The 23,409-nt window shown below is 45.6% G+C and overlaps 2 protein-coding genes across 2 annotated transcripts in view; one reads left to right on the forward strand and one right to left on the reverse strand.

Moving 5' to 3' along the window:
* The window catches only part of TMEM244 (transmembrane protein 244), a 142,128-nt gene that overhangs the window by 11,573 nt on the left and 107,146 nt on the right, over positions 1 to 23,409 (forward strand). The window lies entirely within an intron of this gene.
* Positions 9,555 to 18,203, reverse strand: LOC143808975 (uncharacterized). Its single transcript, XM_077292153.1, has 5 exons — positions 18,138 to 18,203; positions 12,038 to 12,127; positions 11,722 to 11,935; positions 11,469 to 11,628; positions 9,555 to 11,357 (listed from the first exon to the last, which is right to left on the reverse strand). The coding sequence occupies exons 1-5, from the start codon at positions 18,201 to 18,203 to the stop codon at positions 10,373 to 10,375; spliced, it is 1,515 nt and encodes a 504-aa protein (XP_077148268.1). The 3' UTR covers positions 9,555 to 10,372.

The following is a 23,409-nucleotide window of genomic DNA, read 5'->3' on the forward strand; positions in this document are numbered from 1 at the left end:
CATTGAGTATTTGCTTGCTGAAATTTCTGCAAGGTTTCTGCATTCTTTATGGGCTCCCACATAAATTTCATAACCAGCAGAGGGAAAGCCAATGGCTGAAGGCTAATGTTAATATTCCGGGAAGGAGCCAGTAGCCATAAAGGTTATTAATATCAGCTCAGAGCTGTTTGCTTAGTCTTTACTGGCTAGTTTACAGGGTGACCCCAGAAAAAATTTACATTGGGTTGCACCTATAAACTCTAACTAGCAAAGGCTAGGCAGACAGCTGTGGACTGATATTAATAGCCTAGAAAGGGGACATGGAGTTTTTTTGGTTGCCGCGACATTGCATTAAAATGCAATAACAGGTGATCAAAAGAGTGTATCTGCACAAATGTGGTATCATTAAAAACGTCAGCTCAACACACAAAACATAAGCCCTCACCGAACCCGAGATCACGACAAATGGAGACGCTACGGATCTCGTAAAATTGCGCATTTTGTTTTTATAGCAAACTTTTGAATTTTTTTTCACCACTTTGATAAAAAAGAACCTAGACATGTTTGGTGTCTATGAATTCATAATGATCTGGAGAATCATAATGGCAGGTCAGTTTTAGCTTTTAGTGAACTTAGCAATAAATGCCAAACAAAAAAAAGTGAGGGATTGCACTTTTTTTACAATTTCACAGCACTTGGAATCTTTTCCCATTTTTGAGTACATGACATGTTAAAACCAATGATGTCGTTCAAAAGTACAACTCGTCCCACAAAAAAAATATGCCTTCACATGGCCATATTGATAGAAAAATAAAAAAAGTATGGCTCTGTAAAGAAAGGGAGCGGAAAACAAAAACGCAAAATCAAAAAAAGCTCCAGTCATGAAGGGGTTAATGAATCCTAAATGAATCCTAAATGAACCATTCTTACCAAACACTAGTGTTGAGCATTCCGATACCGCAAGTATCGGGTATCGGCCGATATTTGCGGTATCGGAATTCCGATACCGAGATCCGATACTTGCCGCATATCGGATACCGGAATCGGAAGTTCCCAGGATTCAAACTGCACGAATTCAGCCAATTAGGACTGATTACAAGTGTGGGCACATCCTGTTCAGCATGGTGGGCACGAAACTACTGGCAAGGCTGTGATTGGCTGCTGAAATGATGTCATGCTGCAGTTTAAAAGTCGCTGGCACCATTTTGGGCTCACTCTGCTGTGAATTCAGTTAGTGACAGGACGCTGTGTTCTGACTGAGGGCCAGTTGAGATAGCGATTTGCTTCTTTGTGATTTTCCCAGGCTAATTTACCAACCGCTGTGTGTTCACCTTGCTTTTGCCTTGCAGCGCTGTTTTCACAGCGATCTGCAAGGTCTCTGTGTGTGTGTGTGTGTGTGTGAGTGCAGCCCACTCTGTAGTCTGTGTGCAGCCATAGCTGGTTGTATTCCGGTCAGGGTGGTTCACTGCCTCATACTGTTCTATCCATTCCATTGTCCTTTTTTGCAAGTAGTGCAGGCTGCTGCACATTTTTTTCAAATAATTCCTATTAGTGACTTTCCACCCGTATCCAGCTAAATTGTGGAAAAACACTACATAGGATAACATAGAGGAGGTTTTTGGGGCCTTGCAGCGCCGTTTACGGCTGTCTGCACGGTCTCCGTGTGAGTGCAGCTCGCCCTTTAGTCTGTGTGCAGCCACAGCCGGTTGCATCCAGCTCAGGGTGGTTCACTGACTCATACAGTTCTATCCATTCCATTGTCCTTTTTTGCAAGTAGTGCAGGCTGCTGCACATATTTTTCAAATAATTCCTATTAGTGACTTTCCACCCGTATCCAGCTAAATTGTGGAAAAACACTACATAGGATAACGTAGAGGAGGTTTCTGGGGCCTTGCAGCGCTGTTTACGGCTGTCTGCATGGTCTCTGTGTGAATGCAGCTCGCCCTGTAGTCTGTGTGCAGCCACAGCCGGTTGTATCCAGCTCAGGGTGGTTCACTGACTCATACAGTTCTATCCATTCCATTGTCCTTTTTTGCAAGTAGTGCAGGCTGCTGCACATTTTTTTCAAATAATTCCTATTAGTGACTTTCCACCCGTATCCAGCTAAATTGTGGGAAAACACTACATAGGATAACCTAGATTTAATACTACAATCATGAAGCACTAGTATGCTTAATACATGTGAGCGGGTAATACCAGCTCTCTCTAGGCACCCCACAGGTGCCCCTCCAGAACTACTCCAAAATGCTAGAACCACAAAAATACGGAGAAAAAACGTCCACTTAAACATAATTGTATAAAAATATTCAAAATGTTTATTAATTTATAACAATCACATACATGCATCAATGCACAAAATACAAAATGGGTGTGTTGTCAACACAGCCATATAGCAGGAAACACAGAAAGGAGAAATGTGGCACTAACCAAGTTAGAGGGGGAATACTCTAATGTACCCTTCGGATAGCAGCATCAATCCAAGTCTAAGATATCATCTATGACCATGTATATCTCCATCATTGTGTCCAATACACATATACAAAGATCACCCTATATATACAATCACATACTTATATATGTTTGCTGCTTACCCATTGGTGGTCAGGGCTGGTATCCCCACCTCGCTTGGTCCCCCGGACGCGCGTTTCGCGTGGCTTTTTCAACAGGGTGTATATATAACACATGTCTCGTTATGCTTAAATATAGTTAAAACCGGAAGTGGCACCGGTGAAAGCGGCGCATGCGCGGCGGCGCCCAGAGCGCATCATCCAATAGGGCCATCACAGAAGGGCGTGTGTAGGGGCGGAACTCCGCCATGTCAATACCAATAGTGTACACGCCCAGCTGTAAAAGATAGTCCCACTAGAAGATGACGACAATGGACGGCACCGGGCATGCGCACCACCGGCGCCCATTTTCTAAAAGACCATGGCAGCAGCCATTTTCATGGTGACAATGAAACGAAATCACCGCAGCGTCCCAGATAATCATCGATACGGAACACCAGAAGGACCATGATGTTGTGTGGTTTGTGTATTTACATATTTGCAACATGTATAATTTATGTGCAAAGAAAAAAGGAAAGAAAGGAAAAGAAGAAGGAAGAAAGAACAATGAGAAGTAATAACGGCCATAAAAAGTGATGGCAATAATAATAAAAGTGTCACAACATTTAAGATAAATAAGGGTCCAAAAAGGCCGGATAAGTGTAATATTACCTACTATGTAAAGTGTATTTATATATGAAGAGATGACCCTGCATACCCATAGGTTATACTATATAATAGCCCATAGGACCCCGACACCCATTTACCAGGGACCATCACAACGGACATTTATATATAATAACCAGAACGGTCAAATCATCACATACTCCTGCATGTCCCCATTTAGTGCGGGGTACACAGAAACTAGTGATACATAATATATAAATAAATAAATATTGGTCCCTATTGTCACTAAAAGAGACCATACCTATTATCTTAATTTAACAAAACACATATAACCAAAAAATAGTATATATAACACAAAGAGTGACAAGTGAAATAATGTGAAGATCATGAAAACGACATATACATATTCAACAAACAAGAAATAGCAACGCTTCTTCCTTCTTTTGCTCCGTGAAGTTGAAAGGGTTCCGCTGTGGCACCGTGACAGGTGTATAGCCATGGACATTATACACATATACTAAAAGAAACAACACAAACAAGACTGTCAAGACACATAATGTTAAAAAACGAATGGTGGGTCAGTCATATTAGGGAGGTCAGCCAGATCAAAAGCCATAAACGTGTATCCACATATGTTGCTGCATATATTTAACAAAGCTGACAGTGCAAGCAGGGAATAGGGCAAAAGATCAAAATATTACAAAGACATCACAGAGACCTCACAAAAATGGAGCGAAACTCATTTGTTCATTAAGTCCTTTAGGGGCAAGGGTATCCAGGGTGACAATCCACTTACACTCGCATTGTGCGAGTATTTTGGTCATATTGCCACCCCTGATTCCTCCATGTATTTTATCAATCCCTCTCACTTTTAGGCCCCTAGGGTCTGATCCGTGAAACAATCGGAAGTGCTTTGGTATAGTTTTCAAACCTGATGGGTCCACTACTTCTTTAGCAGCCAGAATGTCTCTTACGTGTTCGCGTGTCCGAACCTTCAATTCTCTAGACGTGAGACCAATATAGATCAGGGAGCAGGGACAAGTAGCGTAATACACCACAAATGTAGTGTTACATGAGATAAAATCTCTTATTTTAAATTCCCTGCTCCCATCTGAGTTCTTAAAGGTCCCACATCTAAGAATGTTCGGACACGCGACACATGAGCCACAAGGAAAACATCCTTGTCTTGGGCTTCTCAAATCAAGAAATGTTTTATTTTTTGCTATGTAGTGGCTTCTGACCAGTTTATCTTTCAAATTTTTGCCCCTTCTTTGTGTCATCAGGGGAGCTTCCCTCAGGTATGAAGCCAAGGCACTATCAGTCTGTAACACGGGCCAGTGTTTATTAAGCACCTCACGAATGCGGTGCCATTGGCAGTTTGAAGTGGAAATAAATCTAACTGCCGTCTCATCGTTCGCTCTAGATTTGTTCGATTCCAGGAGTAAGTCCTCTCTCCGTGTTGATCTGGCCCGTCCATACCCTGCCCTGATGCTACGACGACTGTAACCCCGTGCCCTGAAACGCTCCGTGAGGATGGCGGACTGCCTCTCAAAACGGGCATCTGTGGAGCATACCCGCCTATTCCTCAGAAACTGCCCAACTTGGATGGCCTTGATAACAGAATAATTGTGTGCCGAGGAGGCATGTAGCAAGGAATTTACTGACGATTCCTTGCGGTATAGATCAGTTTCAATAGAGCCATCCTCGGCAACACATAACGTAATATCCAAAAAGTAATCATTCTAAGGTGCCAAGTATATGTAAATTTTAAATTAAAATTATTAATATTCAGGGCCTGCATAAATCTGGATAGGCTGGCCTCGCCACCATTCCAAATCATCAGAATATCATCAATGTAGCGAAACCAGCCAACCACTGGGTCCGCGGCGTGTGCGCCATTACCCTGGAAAATGAACCTTTCCCAGTAATTCAAAAATAAATTAGCGTATGATGGCGCACACGCCACGCCCATTGCAGTGCCCTGTAACTGTAAATAAAACCTATCTTAGAAAACAAAATAATTGTGAGTTAAAATAAACTCAAGTAGTTCCAAAATAAATTCAGAAAAATGGCCATCCCAGTTAGCAGTCTCGAGGAAGAAGCGGGCAGCCCTCAGACCATCTTCGTGTCTAATTGATGTATACAACGATTCAACATTGATGGTAACCAAAATCATACCCGCCTCGAGAGACAGCCCATCCACCCTCCTCAATACATCAGTAGTGTCTCTGACATAGGAGGGAAGTGTCTCCACCAAGGGTTTTAAGTAAAAATCAACAAATTTACAGATCTTCTCACACAACCCCCCTATGCCAGAGACGATAGGCCGTCCGGGCGGGTTAACAGAGTCCTTGTGCACCTTGGGCAGGGCATAGAAAGTGGCCACCTTAGGAGACCTCAGCATAAGTCCATCAAGGACCTTTTTAGGGGCAATACCCGACTCGTTCGCCAGACCAAAGATATGTTCCAATTTCCCGGAAAAAACCATGGTAGGATTTTGGGGTAAACTCCGATATGTCTCTTTATTCTTTAATTGTCGAAAAATCTCTCTTTCATATTTTTCGATTGGCCAGATCACCACGTTCCCCCCCTTGTCTGCAGGCTTTATAACCACTGTGTCTAATGCCTGTAGTTCACTTAATGCCTTTCTTTGTTTTAATGTTAAGTTATCATTATACAGTCCTCTCGGTATTTTCATTAAATCCTCAATGACAAGTTTACAAAAAATGTCAATCTGTGGGCACAAAGACAAGGGGGGGAAGTGGATGATTTGGGCAAAACTGAGGAAGGGAATTTACTTACTGAATCTGATTGTTGCTCCTCAAGTAGATCTTCCAGGGCCGATAAAGCAACGGCTTCCGCATCACTAAGAGGTTGGTCACCAGAGTTTTTTGGGGCATGTAATTTCTTCAATAGTAGTTTGCGACAAAATAAATGAGTATCTTTCACAGCTGTAAAGAAATTGAATTGGTTAGATGGGACAAAATTAAGACCAAGCTTCAAGACTTCAGACTGTGTTTCAGAGAGAGGATAGGTAGATAGATTAATCACCTCTAGATTATTATTTTTCACCTTCCGCTCATAAGTCGGAGGAGAGGTGAATTTTCTCTTTTGAGTTGTATATTTTCCTTTTGCGGCTCTATTAGGCTGTATTTTTCTCCCTCTATCACTATACGAAGTCTTGGATTGATCCGATGCCACACTCGGTTCATCCACAGATGTCGCGGATGATATTGAACCCGACCTTATTTATGATATTGGACGAGTTCTCATTCTACCAGTCCTCCAACGATACACATGGTTATCACAATAGTCTGAATTATCTCTTTGTAATTTTTTTGTCTTGACAGCACTGATCTCTTGTTCCCATTTGAGAAAATCACTTTCAAGGTCACCATTCAATTTCTCCAGTGCTTCAGATGTTAAATCCTCTTTTATGATTATTTGAATATTGTCAATTTCCTTCTCTATTTCTCCCAATTTAGTTTCATCTAACTTAATAAGCAAATCGATGAAACCCCTGGAGCACATAGTAGCAATATTCTCCCACTCTGATTTAAATACTTCATCCTCAATAGGGTAAGAGGGGAAAATTTGGACACGTAAGCCTCTTGGGATCAGGTTACGGGCCAGGTACTGCCCCAGCGTAGCCCTATTCCACCACAGCTTTGTCCGTTTGTGCAGCAATGACTTTAACCTGGCAATCCTCTCCTTAGAGTCACCACCATTCGTAATAACAGAACCAGCACTATCCTCCTTAATCCAGATTTATGCAAGCCCTAAATATTAATAATTTTAATTTAAAATTTACATATACTTGGCACCTTAGAATGATTAATTTTTTGGATAATACGTTATGTGTTGCCGAGGATGGCTCTATTGAAACTGATCTATACCGCAAGGAATCGTCAGTGAATTCCTTGCTACATGCCTCCTTGGCACACAATTATTCTGTTATCAAAGCCATCCCAGTTGGGCAGTTTCTGAGGAATAGGCGGGTATGCTCCACAGATGCCCGTTTTGAGAGGCAGTCCGCCATCCTCACGGAGCGTTTCAGGGCACGGGGTTACAGTCGTCGTAGCATCAGGGCAGGGTATGGACGGGCCAGATCAACACGGAGAGAGGACTTACTCCCGGAATCGAACAAATCTAGAGCGAACGATGAGACGGCAGTTAGATTTATTTCCACTTCAAACTGCCAATGGCACCGCATTCGTGAGGTGCTTAATAAACACTGGCCCGTGTTACAGACTGATAGTGCCTTGGCTTCATACCTGAGGGAAGCTCCCCTGATGACACAAAGAAGGGGCAAAAATTTGAAAGATAAACTGGTCAGAAGCCACTACATAGCAAAAAATAAAACATTTCTTGATTTGAGAAGCCCAAGACAAGGATGTTTTCCTTGTGGCTCATGTGTCGCGTGTCCGAACATTCTTAGATGTGGGACCTTTAAGAACTCAGATGGGAGCAGGGAATTTAAAATAAGAGATTTTATCTCATGTAACACTACATTTGTGGTGTATTAGGCTAGTTTCACACTAGCGTTAACTGCATTACGTCGCAAATCTGTTTTTTTGCCGAAAAAACGGATGCGTCAAAAAAGTGAAAAACGGTGACAAACGTATGCCACGCATCCAGCATTTCGACGGATCCGTCGCAAATCCGCTAAACGTTTCCGTCGAAAATACTGGATGCGTTATATACGTTGCATACGTTTTACCATCCGTTGCATCCGTTTTTCCGACGGATCCGTTTTTAAAAGGGGAGGCTCCCAAAATTTGATTGGCTACTGGAAAATTTGAAAAACTATATAGTACTGTATTTACAGCCCATCTTTGTGGGTTTTAGTTTTGTGGCAGCGATGGAAGGTGTTCTTGGGAGGATTGCTAGTTTGGTTACCGACGTTATCTTTGAGACAAATCGCCTGGATATCATAGTGCGGGAGAAGGAGGCGGCAGCGGAAAGGCGTAGGATGCTTCTGCAGCAACGGAGACGGAGGCGACTGTGGATTCATCCGATTAATCAAGTACGGATGACCCGGGGTGTCCAGTCCACTCTGTACCTGGAGTTGCGGCACAATCCACACAAATTCCACAACTACGTGCGGATGAGGATTGAACATTTCGATTTTTTGCTTGCAAAACTGGAGGATGTCATCCGAAGACAGGATACAAGGATGAGGCTTGCCATCACACCGGCGGAGCGGCTGATGGTGACCCTGCGGTAAGCCTCTTTTTTTTATTTCATTGCTGATATTGAATGTTATATTACATGCTGCAGAAAATACTGCGCTGGCATATTGCGCACTATTTTCTGCAGCATGTAGTTTTGGTTTTCTTGGCGGACATTCAACTGCTTTATTTAAATGTCATTGCTGATATTGAATGTTAACAGACTGCAGAAAATACTGCGCTGAAATATTGCGTTGCATTTTCTGCAGTTTTTTTTTTTTTTTTTTTTGGTTTTTGGGTTTGATGACATGCAACTGTTTTTTTTCTGTCATTGGTCATTTTGAATGTTATATTACATGCTGCAGACAATACTGCGCTGGCATAATGCGCACTATTTTCTGCAGCATGTAATTTTGGTTTTCTTTGCGGACAGTCCACTGCTTTATTTAAATGTCATTGCTGATATTGAATGTTAGATAACAGACTGCAGAAAATACTGCGCTGAAATATTGCGTTGCATTTTCTGCATTTTTTTTTTTTTTTGTTTGTTTTTTTTGGGTTTGATGACATGCAACTGTTTTTTTTCTGTCATTGGTCATTTTGAATGTTATATTACATGCTGCAGACAATACTGCGCTGACATATTGCGCACTATTTTCTGCAGCATGTAATTTGGGTTTTCTTGGCGGACATTCCACTGTTTTTTTACACCGGTTTCATGCTGGTTTTATTGGGTGTCCCGTCCTTAAAAAAAAATTAACAGTGCCATATTAAAACTTGTTGGTCTGTGCAATTTTTTCTAACATGTTTTTTTTTTTTTTTTTTTTTTTAAAAGTTTCCTAGCTACGGGTGAATCTATGACTTCGCTCCATTATCAGTTCAGGCTGGGCATTTCAACTATCTCTGGAATAGTGAAGGACACATGTCGGGCTGTTTGGACCACTTTGCAACCAGAGTATATCCCCCAACCATCCATGGAAATCTGGTTGCGAAGTGCTGAAGAGTTTCAGCAAATTTGCAATTTCCCTAATTGTGTGGGTGCAGTTGACGGGAAACATAAGGATTGCGAAACCGGCAGGAACAGGATCGGAGTATTATAATTATAAGAAGTATTTCTCCATCGTCCTTATGGCTATTGCAGATGCCAACTGCAGGTTCCTTGCCGTGGACATAGGAGCGTATGGACGGTCCAACGATTCACAAGTTCTTAAAAACTCTCCGATGGGTCGTTGCCTTTATGGAGAGAGCTACGATTTACCGCCAGCCAGACCACTGCCAGGAACCAATGACCCAGCCCTGGAATATGTTTTTGTAGGTGATGAAGCCTTTCAACTGTCGCCGCACCTACTGAAACCGTACAGTAGCCGGAACTTAAACCATACCAAGCGGGTCTTTAATTACCGGCTTACTAGAGCACGAAGAGTCGTGGAGTGTTCCTTTGGCATATTGACGGCGAAGTGGCGGGTTCTGCTGACGGCTATCAAGTTGAAAACAACAACTATAGACGAGGTCGTTAAAGCCTGTGTGGTGCTCCACAACTTTGTCCTTTCAAAGGAGCCCGTTTCCTTGGATGATGAAGAGTTGGAGACCACCTTGTGGGACTACCGCAGCAGCTCAGTTCGCTCTACAAGTTCAGTTACAAGGATGAGGGACCAGTTTGCCGATTATTTTGTCTCACCTGTCGGGCGGATCCCGTGGCAAGACATGATTGTGTAACCAGTTTCCCATGTGTTTTGTTTATGTAAAAAATGTGTTTCTGCCCAAAAAAAAAAAAAAAAAAAAAAAAAAAGGGCCAAAAAGCATGGTTTTCTTGCTAGTAAAACCGTTTTGTTATACCTTTAAAATGTTCGGTGTTTGTTTTTATTAAAACCTTTTTTATTATATTACCTTAATAAATCCAGACACACACACAGAGTAGAATTTTATATTCAGAATTTTATTTTAACTCTTTTTTTTTTTTTTTTTTTTTTTTTTGCCAACAAAAAATATTTTTTTTTAATATCAAATTTGTTTTTGGAAGATTTTGCAAAAAAAAACTAAACATCGTATTTACAAATCTTGAAACTGTTGGGTGGAGATATGAGAGGAGGAGGGGCAGGAAGGTTGGACCACGTCGATAGGTGGGGAAACCCTACTTGTTTGGGGTGCAGTGGAAGGGGGGGGTAAACCAAGAGGCTGACCAGAGGGGGGTGGTGTTGGGGTAGGGGGAAGAGAAAAGTTGAGTAAGGAAAACATTGGGGAAGTAATTTGGTCTGGGGGCCGGGATTGTTGTGGGGACTGGGTTGGGTATTGTGACTGGGTAGGGTAGTGGGACTGGGTTTGGTAATGGTGCTGGTGTGGGGATTGGGGCTGGGTTTGGTAATGGTGCTGGTGTGGGTATTGGGGCTGGGTTTGGTAATGGGGGGTATGGTGTGGAATTGGAGTGGAGGTGTGGCGAGGTGTGTGGGTAGACTCGTTAACGGCCTGCAGTAGAGCATTATGGCAGGTATTCATTACCCGCATCTGTTGCTCAAAAGATAGTTTCTCCATGGTCCTGAGCATGGAGTTAAAAAAAATATTGGCCGGATCGGGACTTACAGCTGAATGCAGCCTATCCAAGCGACTGCTGGTTTCACGGCTTGTTTCACTGATGCGTGACTGCACCATGTTGAAACCAGCAGTCACTTGCTCTCCCAAAATTTTGAAAGAGCCTTGGAAGGATGCATTCAGGTGCAAGAACTCAGGAGCATAGCTCTTTTCCTGACCCCTCTGTCGCTGCCGCCACGAACCTAATGGTGGTGTCAAGGTGGCAGGATCAGAGGGGTGGGGTAAAGGAAACGCTATCTGTTCAGCATCAGATGCGAGCAATGAAGGCTGCAATAATGCTCCACTGCTTGGGACGGATGAAGTGGAGGGGACAGAGGGGTCAGAGGAGGGGTCAGAGGAGGGGACAGAGGTGTGGGGCCTACCGACGTGGCCCTCAGTGGCGGACTCAGGAGGGATCGCTCCAGAGGGCGCAGAGGAAGATGCAGGCGCCCGGTGGCTGGAGAAGGTGCTGTGAAAGAAAAAACAAATGAAATTAATACATTGGAATGAAAAAGCCCTGACTGAAAGAAAACTAAGTAGACAGGTTAACATGGTTATTAGTGGGCTGTAGAATACTTACACTCTGCTTAGCATGGTTCGCCTCAGGAAGGAGAGGGCCTGGCCATATTTATATTTGCTCCTCTTCCTTCCTGCAGAGCCACTCGGGGCCTTCATCTCATCATTGAATTCCCTCTTAAAGCGATCCCTCAGTGACCGCCACCGCTTCCTAATCTTTCCAACTGTGAAGACAAGAATCAAAAGAAAAAACCAAAAATTGGTAAATGCAATACATTACAGTCAGCTCAAAACATCACTGGAAAGTGAATACTTACCTAGTTTGCTCTGCTGCTGAGGATGAAGGCTCTCCCGCCTTGGAAACAGGTTGCGACACACTTCGTCCCAGAGCCGACGGGTGACACCGGTATCAGCATGCCTGCGGTCAGCCATGTTCCACAGCGGCTCCCGCTCGCGAACCTCCTCGATGAGATTCTCGATATCAATGTCGTCATCATCATCATCCTCTTCTGCGGGAGCACGCTGTGAAGCCTGTGCCAAAAAAAAAAAAAAAAAAGGAAAACAAACAAATTAGTACACTGAAACACTAAAGTACCAATAGAATACCCCTCCCCAAAAAAAAACAAAACTCACTGATAGCCGACCGCGGCGACGAGTCCGCCGACTCTGGGATTGTCTGGGAGAACCTTCAGCGGCAGCAGCAGGAGCAGCAGCAGCAGCAGCCTGAAATAAAGGAAACAAATTCTCAGTAATGTAGGCATATATTTTCTGTGTTTAGTTATGTATGAAAATCTGTTTTGTGTATGGTGCAGTGTGATGTGCGAAAAAACTGTTTCCCCACTACTTACACTTGGTTCCTCCTCCACTAGCATCTCTCCACCCGTTTCGCCCCCTTCTGACAGCTCCTCATCTGATTCAGCTTCCTGTTGAAACATAATTTATGCATGTAGTTATCCATAAAAATGTAATTTAAAGAAATTTAAAAAAAAAAAAAAAAAGTTTTGTGTTAACTTACCGATACACGCTGTTGCTGTGGAGGAGGGCTGTCAGAAGAGGACATTGTTGCTCAAGCTTGCTGCGGCCCTGGTGTATCTGTAAGTTAAAAAGACACTTGCAATCTGCTCTACACATTGAAGTAGCAGATTTGGGGTCTTCAAAACTTACTTGAAAAGATTGGTGGCTGTGGTCCTGGTTGGTTGGGACTAGAGGCGGCTTGCTGCGACTGTGGTCCTGGTTGGGACTAGAGGCGGCTTGCTGCGGCTGTGGTCCTGGTGTATCTGTAAGTTAAAAAGACACTTGCAATCTGCTCTACACATTGAAGTAGCAGATTTGGGGTCTTCAAAACTTACTTGAAAAGATTGGTGGCTGTGGTCCTGGTTGGTTGGGACTAGAGGCGGCTTGCTGCGACTGTGGTCCTGGTTGGGACTAGAGGCGGCTTGCTGCGGCTGTGGTCCTGGTGTATCTGTAAGTTAAAAAGACACTTGCAATCTGCTCTACACATTGAAGTAGCAGATTTGGGGTCTTCAAAACTTACTTGAAAAGATTGGTGGCTGTGGTCCTGGTTGGTTGGGACTAGAGGCGGCTTGCTGCGACTGTGGTCCTGGTTGGGACTAGAGGCGGCTTGCTGCGGCTGTGGTCCTGGTGTATCTGTAAGTTAAAAAGACACTTGCAATCTGCTCTACACATTGAAGTAGCAGATTTGGGGTCTTCAAAACTTACTTCTAGCACTTTAGCTGTGTCCTGGTGGGCAGCGGCTGTGTCCTGGTGGGCAGCGGTCCTGGTTTATCTGTTAATATGTATAATGGATCTATAGTTAGACCACCCCCTGAACTAGGTAATGCTCAATGATAAACACCCTACTAAAATGATGTCAGAAATGTTCATACAGGTGAACACCAAAACCCCCCCAAAAAGTGGCACGTTATACCATTCATTTCCATGTCCCATAAAATAAATTTTTTTAATTTTAACACCAAGAAAAAATATATTTGACACATTTTATGTGAAAAAAATAACCTCCCCCCCCCCCCCCAAAAAAAAAAAAAAAAAAAATTTACAGGTTAACCTTTATTAAAAAAATTAGCCCTCAACCAACCCTGTATTGCATGTGTAACCATTGGTACATACACCAGTTTTAAATTTACCTTTATGAAATAATACTACGGACATTTTTTTAATAAACATTTTATTATAATTTTTTTTTCACTCTTTTTTTTTTTTTTAAATCACAATTAGGAGCTGACATGCTCTTTATTTTAAATACAAGTACTTCAACTGCAAATGGTTATAACTGTAATTTAAAAAAAATCAACACTTTTATTAAATAGAAAAAACCCACACTCACATTCAAACCACAAGCTGCAGACCGCTAGACTTTTTTAAAAAACACATCAGATTTAAAAAAAAAAAAAAATAAAACCACATGCTGCACAGACCACTATACAGTCAATACATCAGAAAAAGGCAAATAACCAATTACAGCATGGACAAATGCACATGCAATCAACAAGACGCACACAAAAAACATGCCTGGTATGTGTCCACATTCAGGATCGCATCAGAATTTGGTCAGGATTTTCCATCAGTATTTGTAAGCCAAAACCAGGAGTGTAAAAATTAGGTAAAGTATAACACGAAAAAAGGCATACTTTTGCTTTTATCACCCACTCCTAGTTTTGGCGTACAAATACTGATGGAAAATCCTGACCACACCCTGATGCAATCCTGCACATGGACACATACCCTCCCACATGAACAGGCATAAAATTGGCAAAGGCATAATATGGTGCAGGCACATGATACAAAAGCACACAGCCGTACAAAAATACACACATGCACGCACATAGCTTTAGGCAAATACACATATGTACAACAAAGGCAGAAAGGTGAACCCAATCAGAAGACGCATACACACACACATACAAAAGGCTGACAATCCTTTGGCTGAAGCTGCAGGTCTTCACAGTGGCTGGCATCATGGTGGATCTGGACTCTAGCATGGCACTGGCTGGTGCAGGACGATGGCAGGCCTCAGGTTCTCTTCAGGTTTTAAGCTCTTTCAGTAGTCAGTACCTCATATACACACACAAATGCACAGGCACACAGATGCACACAAAAATTGCAATACTCACACTGGCTCTATGGTGGCTGGAGTCTTGTGGCTGGAGTCCCGTGGCTGGCTCCTTCCTGTGGCTGGCTCCTGTGTCAGGCTGTGGTCTTGTGGCTGAGGTCTTATGGCTGGAGTCCTGTGGCTGGCTCCTTCCTGTGGCTGGCTCCTTCCAGTGGCTGGCTCCTGTGTCAGGCTGGGGTCTTGTGGCTGGGGTCTTGCTGGCAGTCTTCTCCTCTCTGGGTCTTGCAGGCATATGTGGGGTTGAAGGCCCAGGCCAGGTTTATATAGATTTGGGGGTGTCTGGCCAATTGGCAACAAAATCCAGCTTCTGAGCATGCTCAGTGTAAAAAAAACGTATTGCAGCGCTGTATTGCGTCGTACGACGTGTCCCGACGCATCCGTCGCTCATAGGCTTCCATTGCAGCCAACGACGTATGCCGCAGGATGCGTCGCGACTAGTGTTGAGCATTCCGATGCTGCAAGTATCGGGTATCGGCCGATACTTGCTGTATCGGAATTCCGATACCGGGATTCCGATACTCTTGTGGTATCGGGTATCGGGTATCGCAACAACATTAATGTTAAAATGTGTAAAAGAGAGAATTAAAATAAAAAATATCGCTATACTCACCTCTCCGACGCAGCCGGGACTTCAGCGAGGGAACCGGCAGCGTTGTTTGTTTAAAATTCGCACTATTACTTGGTTACGTGAATTCCCGGCTTGTGATTGGTCAGGTCGGCCATGTTGCCGGGACGCGGACCAATCACAGCAAGCCGTGACGAAATTACGTCACGGCTTGCTGTGATTGGTCCGCGTCCCGGCAATATGGCCGCCCTGACCAATCACAAGCCGTGACGTCACGGGAGGCTGGACACGCGCCCATTTTAAAATGAGCGCGTCCAGCCTCCCGGCTTGTGATTGGTTGACCGCGGCGCAACCAATCACAAGCCGTGACGTCACGGGAGGCTGGACACGCGCCCATTTTAAAATGAGCGCGTCCAGCCTCCCGGCTTGTGATTGGTTGACCGCGGCGCAACCAATCACAAGCCGTGACGTCACGGGAGGCTGGACACGCGCCCATTTTAAAATGAGCGCGTGTCCAGCCTCCCGTGACGTCACGGCTTGTGATTGGTCAGGGCGGCCATATTGCCGGGACGCGGACCAATCACAGCAAGCCGTGACGTAATTTCGTCACGGCTTGCTGTGATTGGTCCGCGTCCCGGCAACATGGCCGACCTGACCAATCACAAGCCGGGAATTCACGTAACCAAGTAATAGCGCGAATTTTAAACAAACAACGCTGCCGGTTCCCTCGCTGAGGTCCCGGCTGCGTCGGACAGGTGAGTATAGCGATATTTTTTATTTTAATTCTTTCTTTTACACATTTATATGGTTCCCAGGGCCTGAAGGAGAGTTTCCTCTCCTTCAGACCCTGGGAACCATCAGGAATACCGTCCGATACCTGAGTCCCATTGACTTGTATTGGTATCGGGTATCGGTATCGGATTGGATCCGATACTTTGCCGGTATCGGCCGATACTTTCCGATACCGATACTTTTAAGTATCGGACGGTATCGCTCAACACTAGTCGCGACACGTTTTTTAGGCGGAGACAAAAAACGTTACAATCTACGTTTTTTTGAGACGACGTGTCGCCAAATTTCGACGCATCCGTCGTAAAACGTACACGACGTATGCCAATCCGTCGCCATACGTCGCCAATACAAGTCTATGGGAAAAAAACGCATCCAGCAAAAAGTTGTGCTGGATGCGTTTTTTCTGAAAAAAGACGTTTTGAAACGTAATGCAGTTAACGCTAGTGTGAAAGTAGCCTTACGCTACTTGTCCCTGCTCCCTGATCTATATTGGTCTCACGTCTAGAGAATTGAAGGTTCGGACACGCGAACACGTAAGAGACATTCTGGCTGCTAAAGAAGTAGTGGACCCATCAGGTTTGAAAACTATACCAAAGCACTTCCGATTGTTTCACGGATCAGACCCTAGGGGCCTAAAAGTGAGAGGGATTGATAAAATACATGGAGGAATCAGGGGTGGCAATATGACCAAAATACTCGCACAATGCGAGTGTAAGTGGATTGTCACCCTGGATACCCTTGCCCCTAAAGGACTTAATGAACAACTGAGTTTCGCTCCATTTTTGTGAGGTCTCTGTGATGTCTTTGTAATATTTTGATCTTTTGCCCTATTCCCTGCTTGCACTGTCAGCTTTGTTAAATATATGCAGCAACATATGTGGATACACGTTTATGGCTTTTGATCTGGCTGACCTCCCTAATATGACTGACCCACCATTCGTTTTTTAACATTATGTGTCTTGACAGTCTTGTTTGTGTTGTTTCTTTTAGTATATGTGTATAATGTCCATGGCTATACACCTGTCACGGTGCCGCAGCGGAACCCTTTCAACTTCACGGAGCAAAAGAAGGAAGAAGCGTTGCTATTTCTTGTTTGTTGAATATGTATATGTCGTTTTCATGATCTTCACATTATTTCACTTTTTACTCTTTGTGTTATATATACTATTTTTTGGTTATATGTGTTTTGTTAAATTAAGATAATAGGTATGGTCTCTTTTAGTGACAATAGGGACCAATATTTATTTATATATTATGTATCACTAGTTTCTGTGTACCCCGCACTAAATGGGGACATGCAGGAGTATGTGATGATTTGACCGTTCTGGTTTTTATATATAAATGTCCGTTGTGATGGTCCCTGGTAAATGGGTGTCGGGGTCCTATGTGCTATTATATAGTATAACCTATGGGTATGCAGGGTCATCTCTTCATATATAAATACACTTTACATAGTAGGTAATATTACACTTATCCGGCCTTTTTGGACCCTTATTTATCTTAAATGTTGTGACACTTTTATTATTGTTGCCATCACTTTTTATGGCCGTTATTACTTCTCATTGTTCTTTCTTCCTTCTTCTTTTCCTTTCTTTCCATTTTTCTTTGCACATAAATTATACATGTTGCAAATATGTAAATACACAAAACACACAACATCATGGTCCTTCTGGTGTTCCGTATCAATGATTATCTGGGACGCTGCGGTGATTTAGTTTCATTGTCACCATGAAAATGGCTGCTGCCATGGTCTTTTAGAAAATGGACGCCAGAGGTGCGCATGCCCGGTGCCGTCCATTGTCGTCATCTTCTAGTGGGACTACCTATTACAGCTGGGCGTGTACACTATTTGTATTGACATGGCGGAGTTCCGCCCTACACACGCCCTTCTGTGATGGCCCTATTGGATGATGCGCTCAGGGCGCCGCCGCGCATGCGCTGCTTTCACCGGTGCCACTTCTGGTTTTAACTATATTTAAGCATAACGAGACATGTGTTATATATACACCCTGTTGAAAAAGCCACGCGAAACGCGCGTCCGGGGGGACCAAGCGAGGTGGGGATACCAGCCCTGACCACCAATGGGTAAGCAGCAAACATATATAAGTATTTGATTGTATATATAGGGTGATCTTTGTATATGTGTATTGGACACAATGATGGAGATATACATGGTCATAGATGATATCTTAGACTTGGATTGATGCTGCTATCCGAAGGGTACATTAGAGTATTCCCCCTCTAACTTGGTTAGTGCCACATTTCTCCTTTCTGTGTTTCCTGCTATATGGCTGTGTTGACAACACACCCATTTTGTATTTTGTGCATTGATGCATGTATGTGATTGTTATAAATTAATAAACATTTTGAATATTTTTATACAATTATGTTTAAGTGGACATTTTTTCTCCGTATTTTTGTGGTTATAGGATAACCTAGAGTAGTTTTTTTGGGCCTTGCAGCGCCGTTTACGGCTGTCTGCACAGTCTCCGTGTGAGTGCAGCTCTCCCTGTTGTCAGTTCATCCCCAAAAAAATAAATAAAGAATAAAGTTCACCAAACACACCACTTTACAGTTGTGTAGGCCACATTAGCTCATATTAAAGTCTAGTCCACACTTTAGAAAATTAGTGTTTCTTATACCTGTTAGGAGCTGTTCAGGAATAAGCACACTAAGCTGTTAGTACTTTTCTGCTTTTCTTTATCAGTCAACCAAGATGAAGAAGGCAGGGAGTAAGGCACGTGGGCGTGGGCGTGGAGCAGGGAGAGGACGTGGGGATTCTGTGCCTGCTGCGGGCACCGGTGACTCATCATCACCCAGTTTCAGCAGGGAACAGTCCTTCATGCGCTGCTTTGTCGGAGAGCGCTGTACACCGCTGCTGCGTGAAGACCAAATTGAAGCCATTGTCGGATGGATGGCAGCTAACGCATCGACTTCAATTAGTGCCACATCCTCTCAGACACAGAGCACTGGAGAGCACCCATCTGTCTCTTCGCCACCTGCCAAATTGCCCAGGCAGACAGAGAGCCCAGGACAGGAGCCATCTCTGCTTCTGTTCTCTGAATCTCTTGGCTTGGAAACAGGGGGCCAGCCAAGCAGCATTGGAGAAATGGAAGAAGAGGCAGTGTGCAGTGATACCCAACAGCTTTTTCTCTCTGAGTCTGAAGAGGCGGGTGGGCCAGTGCCTCCGGTCACCACACCGCAGAACGCATCCACTGATGACACTCAGGTGCCACTTTCTGGTGCGTGCTCTGCTGCTGAGACTACCAAGGAGGAGCAGTTGGTGGCAGAGGGTAGTGTAGATGATGAGGTCCTTGACCCATCGTGGCGTGAGGGACAGGAAGGTGGTGGGAGCAGCTCTGAGGAAGAGATTCCCTGAATGAGCCAAAGAGGGAGAGGGAGGGGGAAGACTGCGGATCCTGTAGCCTCCACTTTGGCACCCATTAGGAGTGTGTCTCTTCCAAAAGCCAAAAAGGGCGCTCCCAAGACTTGCAGTGCCTGGTCCTTTTTTGACACAGTTGCAGATGACATTTGCTATGTCAAATGCAAGGTGTGTCATCACAAAGTCAAAAGAGGGAGAAATGTCAGCAACCTCAATACCTCCAACATGTGGAAACATGTGCGGACCAGGCATGCGGCGGAGTTACAGAAACACACTGAAGAGCTAGGCCAACCAACAGCGGCAGCTACCACCTCTTCAGCTTGTGGTGCCTCTTCCTCCAGCTCACACACAGCTGGTTCGGTTTCCTCCCAGGATCGCCATGGAAGAACCTCTGGCACTGTTGTCCAGAGACCCACTGTAATTCCACCCGCAGCACCACGTTCCCAGTCATCCTCACACTCCCAGGCCAGTCTACAGCCATCGGTAGTACAGGCATGGGAGAAAAGGCCGCCTTTCTCGGCAAACCACCCACGAGCACAGGCTCTGACTGCAGGCATTGCCAAACTTCTGTCACTGGAAATGCTGTCATTCAGGCTGGTGGAGACTGACAGCTTCCGTGACTTGATGTCATTGGCAGTCCCACAGTACAATGTGCCCAGCCGCTTTTATTTCAGCAGGCAAGCCGTCCTTGCCCTGCACAAGCATGTGGAGGGACGCATAAAACACGCGCTACTGAATGCCGTCAGTAGCAAGGTCCACCTCACCACCGATGCGTGGACCAGTCAACATGGACAGGGGCGATACCTTTCCCTCACTGCCCATTGGGTTAATGTTGTTGAGCCGGGTACAGATCGTGCGAGTGGCGCAGGACGTGTCCTGCCCACTCCAAGGATTGCAGGAATCCAGTCTGTACGCATTGACTCCTCCTCTTACACAAGTTCCTCAGAATCGTCGCTGCTGGAGCCGTCACAGTCCACCTCCACATGGACCCGTGAACGTTTAACTGTTACAACCGACATGAGCACAGCCGTGGCCAAACGTCAACAGGCCGTCTTGAAATTAATTTCTTTTGGGGAATCGAAGCCACACAGCGCAGGAGCTCTGGAATGCCATCAAGCAGGAGAGCGATGTGTGGTTTGTGCCAGCGAATCTCCAGCCAGGCATGGTAGTGTGTGATAGTGACCGAAATCTGGTGGCAGCTCTGGGCCTCGGCAACCTCACTCACATCCCATGTCTGGCACATGTGCTCAACTTGGTCGTGCAGAGTTTTTTGAGGGACTATCCGGATCTTGATGCACTGCTGCACAAGGTCCGCCTAGAGTGTGCTCACTTACGGCGTTCCAGCACGGCAAAATCGCGCATTGCGGCTCTGCAGCGCCGATTCCGCCTTCCGGAACATCGCATCATATGTGACCTACCTACCAGGTGGAATTCCACGTTACATATGTTGGAGCGGTTGTGTGAGCAGCAGCAAGCAGTAATGGAGTACCAGCTGCATCAGGCACAAAGAAGTCGCACTCCGCGCCGTTCAGACTTCACAACCACAGAGTGGGCCACTATGAAGGACGTCTGCCAGGTTTTGCGTCCCTTCGATTATTCCACACGGATGGTGAGTGCAGATGATGCACTAGTCAGCATGACTGTCCCCCTTATCTGCCTGCTAGAAAAATCACTGCAAGCGCTAAGGGATGATGTTGTGGAAGAGGTGGAGGATGAGGATTCACCATTTCCATCATCTTCTGGACAGTCAGCGCCACGTGGTTCCTCAGAAACGCGTAGGCAGGGGACACTTTGTGAGGAGGATGAGGAGGAGTCAATGGAGGAGGAAGACATCCGTCCAGAGGAAGGAGTTACACAATTGTCCAGTAGTCAGTGTGTACAGCGAGGGTGGGGTGATGACGAGCGGGCAGAGATCACACCTCAAGCAGGGGACAGCGTTTCTTGGCCAGTTGGCAGTCTGCAGCACATGGTTGATTACATGCTGCAGTGCCTGAGAAACGACCGCCGCATCGCCCACATTCTCAACATGTCTGATTATTGGGTGTTCACCCTCCTCGATCCTCGCTACCGGGACAACGTAGAAAGCCTCATCACACCATTGAACCGGGAGCGTAAAATGCGGGAGTACCAAGACACACTGGTGAATTCCATCATCTTCTCCAGTCCAACTGAGTGAAGTGCTGCTAGTGCTTTGCAAAGCAGCTCAGTGCGTCCAGGCAGTGGAGGAGGCTCTGCACAAAGAGGGAGCAGAAGCAGTGCCTCTTCCCAAGGCAAGACCAGTATGGCCCAACTGTGGCACAGTTTTCTGTGCCCGCCACAAATGTCTACACCATCACAGACGGCTCCAGTCAGCAGGAGGCAACGGTTCCGTCAGATGGTGACAGACTACATGTCTTGCCCTCTTGCTGTACTCCCAGACGGCTCTTCCCCTTTCATGTTTTGGGTCTCTAAGCTGGATACATGGCCAGAGCTAAGCCAGTATGCATTGGAGCTGCTGGCTTGCCCTGCGGCTAGTGTATTATCGGAACGCCTCTTTAGTGCTGCAGGTGGTGTACTAACTGACCGTCGCATGCGACTATCCTCCGATAACGTTTAGCGGCTTACTTTCCTGAAAATGAACCAGGCCTGGATCTCGCAGGAATTTGCCACTCCTGTTCCTGATTAAATAATTGGGTGACTGTCTACAGTATCCAGGTCTCCTGTTGTGTTCAATATTCTACCACCTGAACTGTAATTCCTGGGCTCCAACACCGCCAGTTGAGGCTCAGAAGTGCCGTCTGCACAGTCAAAACATACGACCCAGTGTTATTGGGTGTCAGTAACATCAGCTGATCCCCAGCTGTGTAGCCGGCAATGTGTCCTGCGACCGCCACGCTGACACAACAACTGAAATGTAAGGGAACCTGTCCCCCCCCCAGGAGTTTGTTACTGAAATAGCCACCTTGTGCAGCAGTTATGCTGCACAAGGAAAAGGTAACTATTTTTGTTTAGCTCCTTGGACACGCAGAACTTAACACTTTTAAAGTGTGTCCACTGATACCGTAAAACCATCCCAGAGGTGGGACTTTCCTTTGTAATGTGACGCAGCACACCCGTCATTCCTACCCCCTTGGTGCCGTGCGCCGCCTCCTCCGTGTTGTTTAATTCTGTTCCGGAGCCAGCGCTGTTATGTTATCCCTTGGCCAGGCACACTTTGCGGTGCCCGTCTTCTGACATCATTTGGTGTCAGGCTGGCTGCGCCTGTGCAGCCGCACTGGACAAGTTCCCGCCTCGCAGTGTCTTCTGATTTAATCCCACTGCGGGCCTGGGATCCATGGGCATGCGCAGTGCATATCTTTAACTCCGCCTCTCACTCATCTCCCTACACCTTCTTCAGACTGTGCGCCGTCAGCTGATCTCTAATAGCATGCCACGGCCGTGACACCACACAGTCTGAAGAAGCCGGAGGGAGGGGAGTGAGAGGCGAGGATATGCACTGCGCATGGCCACGGATCCCAGGCCCGCGGTGGGATTACATTAGACGACACTGCGAGGTGGGATCTCGGCCAGTGCAGCCGCACAGGCGCAGCCAGCCTGACACAAAATGATGTCAGAAGACGGGCACCGCAAAGTGCGCCTGGCCAAGGGATAACAGAACAGCACAGGCTCCGGGATGGAATCAAGCAACGCTGAGGAGGCGGCGCATGGCACCAAGGGGGTAGGAATGACGGCTGGGCTGCGTCACATTACAAAGGAAAGTGCCACCTCCGGGATGGTTTTACGGTATCAGTGGACACACTTTAAGTGTTTAGTTCTGTGTTTGCAAGGAGCATAATGAAAAGAGCCACCTTTTCCTTTGGCATTCTTTGTGATGCAAAAGCTGGCTCTTTCAGCTACAAACGCCTTTTGGGGTGGGGGTTAAAGGTTACCTTTCGACTTGCTCCAATCAGGCTTCGGCCTAAACGGTGTTCCTCTGCACCTCCTGCTGTCCCTGGGCTCCAACACTGCTAGTTGGTGCCTGGAAGTGCTGTCCGCACAGTCAACAGTCGCTCCTCTGTTATTGGGGTTCAGTAACGTCAGCTGCTCCCCTGCTGTGTGTGCTGCAATATCTCCTATCTGCTCCTCCTGCTGTCCCTGGGCTCCAACACCGCCAGTTG

Source organism: Ranitomeya variabilis, chromosome 2 (assembly GCF_051348905.1).
Source record: "Ranitomeya variabilis isolate aRanVar5 chromosome 2, aRanVar5.hap1, whole genome shotgun sequence".
Taxonomy (NCBI): Eukaryota; Metazoa; Chordata; class Amphibia; order Anura; family Dendrobatidae; genus Ranitomeya; species Ranitomeya variabilis.